Source organism: Phyllostomus hastatus, unplaced genomic scaffold, assembly GCF_019186645.2.
Source record: "Phyllostomus hastatus isolate PE091 unplaced genomic scaffold, TTU_PhHast_1.1 phas_contig_34, whole genome shotgun sequence".
Lineage (NCBI taxonomy): Eukaryota > Metazoa > Chordata > Mammalia > Chiroptera > Phyllostomidae > Phyllostomus > Phyllostomus hastatus.
This window is the reverse complement of record NW_025333857.1, coordinates 46,916,424-46,923,430: the sequence shown is the minus strand read 5'-3', so window position 1 is coordinate 46,923,430 and position 7,007 is coordinate 46,916,424. Positions and strand designations below refer to the sequence as shown.

At 45.3% G+C, this 7,007-nt stretch overlaps 1 protein-coding gene across 1 annotated transcript; it reads left to right on the top strand.

Annotated features, from left to right (window-relative positions):
• Positions 1-2,761: 2,761 nt before the first annotated feature.
• On the top strand, positions 2,762-3,721 carry LOC123820086 (olfactory receptor 2S2). The gene has a single exon (XM_045840800.1). It carries the CDS (start codon positions 2,762-2,764, stop codon positions 3,719-3,721), a length of 960 nt encoding a protein of 319 aa, XP_045696756.1.
• The last annotated feature ends 3,286 nt before the right edge of the window (positions 3,722-7,007 follow it).

The window sequence follows — 7,007 nt, the reverse complement described above, 5'->3', positions numbered from 1 at the left end:
TCCAGCTGCCTACAGGCTGCAGGAGGTGGGATGGAGACCACGAGTAACGAGTAACGCCCTGTCCTCAGGATGAGCCCAGGTGCCAAGTCCACAGGATGCAGCTACAAAGGTAAAAGCTTCACTTCCTGTCCTTGCTTTCCCTGCCTGCCTCCTGACCCACTCCCTCCCTTCCCTTCCCTCCTCTCCCTCTTCTCATGTTGTTGGTATAAGAGCTCTCTGTTTTCTTCCATCTTGAATCCCCTCCAAAGGCTGACATGCCCTAGGTTTCCTGTCGACCATCCCTTCATATGAAACAAAAAATTCAGATCTCCCCAACACACACACGCGCGCACACGCACACACACACACACACACGAGTGTGCAGCCACTTTCACCAAGGACTGCTCCCTGCCTGCTGGGCACAGCACCAGCCACTTTATGGCAGAGATTGAAAGCCTGCAAAGCACCTGATTCAGCCTCCTTGTGATGCACTTGGGGCAAATGAGGCCCAGGGAGGAGAAAGGACTTGCCCCAGCTACACAGAATAGCCATGGTACACAGGGGCAGGTCCCACAGCCCTGGTCTCACGGTGCAAGGTCTTCCCAGCTATCCCGTTCACTCCATTTGAACCAGCTTTTACCCAGCAACTTCCACATCACAGACACTAAGACGTCCGTGGATACTGCTCTCATGCGGGTCCAGTCCTGTGCATCACTCGTGCCCACCCCACACTCTCATGGGCAGTAGCCTCTGTGTGATGAAGCTGTTTGATGGGAGCGGACCGGGCGGCTTCTCTAACAGAACCCTCTTTCCTTGGCCTCTCTGACACAACATGTCCTTGTCACTGTTGCAGCTTGCTTGTGACACTGACTGTAATGTTTCCTTTTCATTGTCCAGAGGAGCTGGGAGAGCCGCCGGGAGGAATGTGAGATGAGCTGGGGCAGTTTCACGGTGGAGCGCCCAGAGTGGGCCTGCACTGAGCAAACAGGCCCACCCTGATGTGCTGCATTGAGGGATGGGGCGGGAGGGTAATAGGCTTGCTCAGGAAATGCAAGGAAACGCATGATGTCATAATGGGGAAACGTCTCCTGGGTTAGATCAGTGGTTCTCTCCTGGGCACACTTTTGCACTCCCCTCTCCTCCTGGAAACCTTTGGCAATGTCCGGAGACAGTTTTGGTTGTTATAACTCAGGGAGCAGGTACTACTGGCAACGGGTGGTCAGAGGCCAAGGGTGGTAAACTTGCTAAACACCCTGCAATGCACAGGACAGTTCCCCATGATCAGGAATTCTGCAGCCAAAAATGTCAATAGTGTTGAGGCTGAGAAACCTTGGGTTCAGTTCAAGGCGGGAGCTGCACTGCCTGACAGCACATGTGACATCCACTCTCCACCATGAGTAAAGCAACAGTGTGCTGGACAAACCATGAGACAGATCGGAGAACATGTAGAGCTGGTATTGAAGAGAGAAAGCCTTTCAAAAATCTGAATGCCAAGAGAGTGAGGCAGCTGTTTGATAGAAATAACTCAGAATTGGGGCTTGCAATCCAATGCCAGCTCTGTCATTCAATCCCACAGAGCAAAATCTTTAGCTCCTCTGAGCTTTGGTTACTTCATTTATAAAACTTGAATGACAGTATCTTTGCTGTGGGATGTTGCAAAGAATATGGCACGAAGTAGATGCTCATTAATATTAACCACTCATCTTCCATCACCCACCCACTCACCCTCTTTCTCTCTCTCTCTCTCTCTCTCTCTCACACACACACACACACACACACACACACCACTGAAATTCAGAAGGAGCTATAGAAATATTATCAATGAGGATTCTGAATTCAGGAACTGGGCAATTCAGGTAAGAGACAAGCAATCCTCTATACAAAGGCATCCAAGTCTTCCTAAATGCCATCTGTGTGGAGCAAAGAACGGGGTCAGAGAGCCAGAATACCACACAAGAATCCAATATAAACATAAAAAGACAAAGAAAAATTCCTTTGTGAGATGGATTATAAGTTAATGCCATATCCCCTAATAACCAATGGATGTGATCAGTGTGGTGATTAATATATAATTGAGGTAACCGGTCGGTAAGGTGCATAGTTGTCATCTTGTGTGGGTTCAATCCCTCCAATTAATCCTCATGCTGACTTCATAAAGCTCTCCCCCCCTCCCCCCCGCACTGCTATCGGCCACGTCTAAACGTCTAAACGGGGCAGACCCCGGTGCTGAGAACAGTCACATCTGTGTCGCTGCTGGCAGGCCCACTTGAGAAGTAATCCTCCTTATGGCTGAGCCTTTAGTTAGGCTTGTTTCTGCCTGGATGTGGATTAACACTTTTACACAAGTTTCTTCCAAATGCAATTAAAGTTTAAAGAGGCTTGAAAGTTTGCTAGTTCTAACAATTGGCTCAGCTTGGGAATTTACCCCTTTGAGGAGCTCAGAAAGCTCAGATTAAATGACATTTCAGTACATTTACATTAAAAAGAAATAATTCATAGCATTTCCCAGCTGTTAAACATAATGCAGAAGAAAAGCCCTCCTTGAATGGGGATTAGCTCTGCTGGGTTCAAGTCCTACCTCTGTAAGCTCTGTCCCAGCTCTGAACCTCTCAGCTCTGAGCCAATGATGCCCCTACCTCCTCTTTCACTTATTTTTCCTCTTACACACATATGGTCTCCTGTCGTGCAGCAGGGACGTCACCACACACCAGATGCCTGGGACTCCTCTCTGGGAAGCCTGATGTACTGCTTTGTACTTTGCTGATGACAGAGGGGATATCACATGGAAAAATCCAATCAGACATCCCCCATGGTAGGATTCATTCTCCTGGGCCTCTCCGCCTACCCAACGCTGGAGAAAATATTTTTTGTGCTCATCCTGCTGATGTACCTGGTGGTCCTGCTGGGCAATGGGGTCCTCATCCTGGTGACCCTTCTTGACTCCCATCTGCACACGCCCATGTACTTCTTCCTGGGGAACCTCTCCTTCCTGGACATCTGCTACACCACCTCCTCAGTCCCTCTGGCCCTGGATGGCTTCTTGACACCCCAGGAAACCATCTCCTTCTCAGGCTGTGCTGTGCAGGTGTTCCTCTCCTATGCCATGGCAGGGACAGAGTGTGTGCTCCTGAGCATGATGGCATTTGATCGCTACGTGGCCATCTGCAACCCCCTGAGGTACCCCGTGGTCATGAGCAAGCCTGTCTACGTGCCCATGGCTGCCGGCTCCTGGGCTATTGGTGGTGCTAATTCTGTGATGCACACAACCTTGTTAACTCGGCTGCCCTTCTGTGAAGACAGCATCATCAACCACTTCACCTGTGAGATCCTGGCTGTCCTGAAGTTGGCCTGTGCTGACATCTCCATCAATGTGATCAGCATAGAGGTGACAAATGTGATCTTCCTGGGGGCCCCAGTTCTGTTCATCTCTTTCTCCTATGTGTTCATCATTACTACCATCCTGAGGATCCCCTCGGCCGAGGGAAGGAAAAAGGCCTTCTCCACCTGCTCTGCCCACCTCACGGTCGTGGTCATCTTCTACGGGACCTTATTTTTCATGTATGGGAAACCGAAATCCAAGGACCCACTGGGAGCAGACAAACAGGACCTTTCAGACAAGTTTATTTCCCTCTTCTATGGGGTGGTGACCCCCATGCTCAACCCCATCATCTACAGCCTGAGGAACAAGGACGTGAAGGCTGCTGTGAGGAACCTCGTAGCTCGGAAAGCAGTCAGCCAGTGATGTAGGACGGGTCCTCTGTTGCTCTCACCCCTGTGAAGTAAGGACTCCTCTCATTCTAGCTGCCATATAAAGCCAAGTCAGGTTAACTGGAATAGTTTCTTGCTGCTAAGTTCATTTTCAGGGAATGCTTAACTTTTCAGAGTGTATATCCTGAATTTTGGCCATTTGTCTGACTGCTTCAACAGATGCCAGACAATAACACCCTAATCAAATGTATGCAGTCATTCCAAGTACATGCTAAAGCCAGGGAGACAGGAACCATGCGAGCAAGAAGAAGGGTCCTCACGGCATCTAAGTTTGCAGAGTCAGTGCAGGAGAGTGAGCTGACCCCAGGCAACACTGCCACCCCGGTTGCATTCGCCAGGGGAGTCAGAGGAATACAAAGGAAGTGAAAACTTTTACTTGGGCTTTTATTTAATTTAGTTTGCCCAAAGTGTTAAGAAGAGACAAATACAATCTCCACACAGAGAACGTTTGGTGGTGGGAATAATCTGTTTTGATAAGCTGAATTTCTTTTTAGCTATAAAAAAATTCGAAGTTATTTTTTTCTTGATGCATTGTACATTATGAAACACTGCTGGTAAATTAAATTTAAGGAGTATAGTTTGAAATTGATATTACCACTTATAGGAATTGCCAGTAGAAAAGCTAGTATTCTGTTAGCTACTAACTTACATTCTGAAAAAAAAAAAGAATAAGATGATAAAGATGATAGATGAAAGGGAGGGAGGGACAGAGGGAAGGGAGAAAAGAGAAAGAAAGAGGAAGGAAGGAAGGAAGGAAGGAAAGGAGGGAGGGAGGAGAAAGGGAAAGAAAAAAGGAAAGGAAAGGAAAGGAAAGGAAAGGAAAGGAAAGGAAAGGAAAGGAAAGGAAAGGAAAGGAAAGGAAAGGAGAAAGATACATAGTGGCTAAATCTGTTTGAAGACTTTGAGAGCTAAAGTTTGACAGGTTCCTTTGCTTCAGGAATTCTTGGAGCCTTTAACACGCTAAACTACAGAGTGAATGTCCAAGACACATAAAGTCTGTAGCACCTCCTGAGTCTCCATATTTCAGCACAATAAAAATTGGGGAGCATTCTCTTACCTATTTGCCACCTATGACTTGGGAAGGTTGCTTAGCCTTTCTCAGCCTATTTATTCATATTTTGAAACCTAACCACTTTATTTCACACGAATGAGGTAAAACATAAACAAATACTGTGTAAGTGATAAGCACAACAGAAATGTAAGGTATTAATTAGTAGTAGTATACGAATGTTATCAGTGTTTTGTGCCGTGTAAAAAAGAGCAAGACATAGTTCCTGTCTAAAACAATGGGCATGAAATACAGATGAATGGTTCAGAGATGGCAGTGGATAAAAGTGGTTTTATGGCAAGTTATATTAAGTTCTGAGACTATGGGAAAACATTTAAAAAGAGAATTTAGAAAGTCCAGTTTTGAGAATAGATCTTGGAAATGTTTGCTTCAAGTGTTATCTAAGTTTTATTATATTTATTAAAAGTGAGCTGCATAAAATAAGGATGCACATTTTGTTAATAAAATTTCACTTTATGTTAGTCATACTTTGCACCAGTAAAAAACAATGTTACTAGTGCAAATATACAGGAGTGACACCTAGCGGCCATTCAAGCAAACTTCAGACACTTGTAGAGCCATGCAATGCCAGTGTTAGAAAAGGCTTCAGATTTCTTGCTCAACACTATCTGTAGGATGCATGGAGTTCCTCTCCAATATCCCTGATCCCAGTTATCCAGCATCTGCTTGAACACCTACAGTGACAAAGAATTCAGTACTTCCAGATTCTAGCTGGTTTATTTAGCCACACTAGCACATTCTTCCTTGAGTGATGTTAACATATGTACTCCATTAGCTTCTACCTTTCAGTTACAATTGAGCTTTGTGCCTCTACATGAAATGCACCTAATCTCTCTCTCTATGGAATATGAAGTTAGTTCTTCTGGTCCCCTGAGTCCGTTCCCTTCCAGCCTAAAGAGCCCCAGTCCTTCCTCCTGTGCTAAAAGCACCCAGCATTACCCAACCGGCAGGCACTGAATGTGTCTAGAGCATCGTCTTGTTTATTCCAGCAATGGAAATAATATGACATCTCTAAAATACCCTGGGAATAATAAGGACACTGCTAACCCCACTCTGTTTCCCCCAAGGTAACTGGGACCAGACTGGGACAGAGAAACACTTTTGAACAAGCCCACCCCCTTTTTCCCCTCTCAGTAATGGCAGCCATGTCTTTTTATATTACAGATCACATGATCCTAATGTCATTGTTAAATTAGAAGTTACATAAATTATTTTCTCTAGGAACAATGGCTACCTCCAATCCCACCCTCCAACTTCACATTTCTGGTCTTTCAAAGCCAGGCCCCTTTCTCCTGGCCTACATTTTTAAAAAGAACAAACAGCAGTAACAGGAACAAGAAGAGACAACAAGGTTAAGGACATATTTCATTGACCAAGGTCATCAGTCTTTCTTAAAAATTATTGCTATGGTACCATAAAATATAGGAACCCATTCCTAAAATCCCCCAAATGAAAATGATCAGAATGAATAAACTTTTGGGTGGGGACAGGAACACTGTCATATTATTACTCTTATTCAAATGCATTATTTCAACTTCACTGTTCTGGGTCAGTTATTTTTCAGGCTTTTTTTTTTCTAGTGACTAACACCCTAATGAAATCTTTATAAAGCCCCAATAAAACTCCAAATATTAAGTGGATCTTTTTTGGTGGAAGCAGGGCAGGGGTGGGGTAGATGGAGGGGGGAGACGGGGAGGGAGTAGGGTTGTACCAGCTCAGACTGCCCTTCATTCCACCCCACAAGAGTTCCCCAGTCCAGAGTCACCACCCAATTCGAATGGGATCCACACCATTTTTGCCAAGAAAACTAGACATTTTTTAAAAGATTTTATTTATTTATTTTTAGAGAGGGGGAGGGAGGGAGAAAAAGAGGGAGAGAAACATCAATGTGTGGTTGCCTCTCACGTGCCCCCTCCTGGGGACCCGGCCCACCGCCCAGGCATGTGCCCTGACTGGGAATTGAACTGGTGACCCTTTAGTTTGCAGGCCCACGCTCAATCCACTGAGCCACACCAGCCAAGGATAGACATTTTTAGTAAGAATATTTTCATTCCATACTCAGAAAAGAGTTTGAGAATTTGGGAAAAAAATATATTCTAAGAAAAAATAAATTACGCAGTTAATCATTAAAGGGCTAGACAACCTAAAAACACCAACCACCTAAGAAGAAATTGAGAAATGGTTGTGCCAG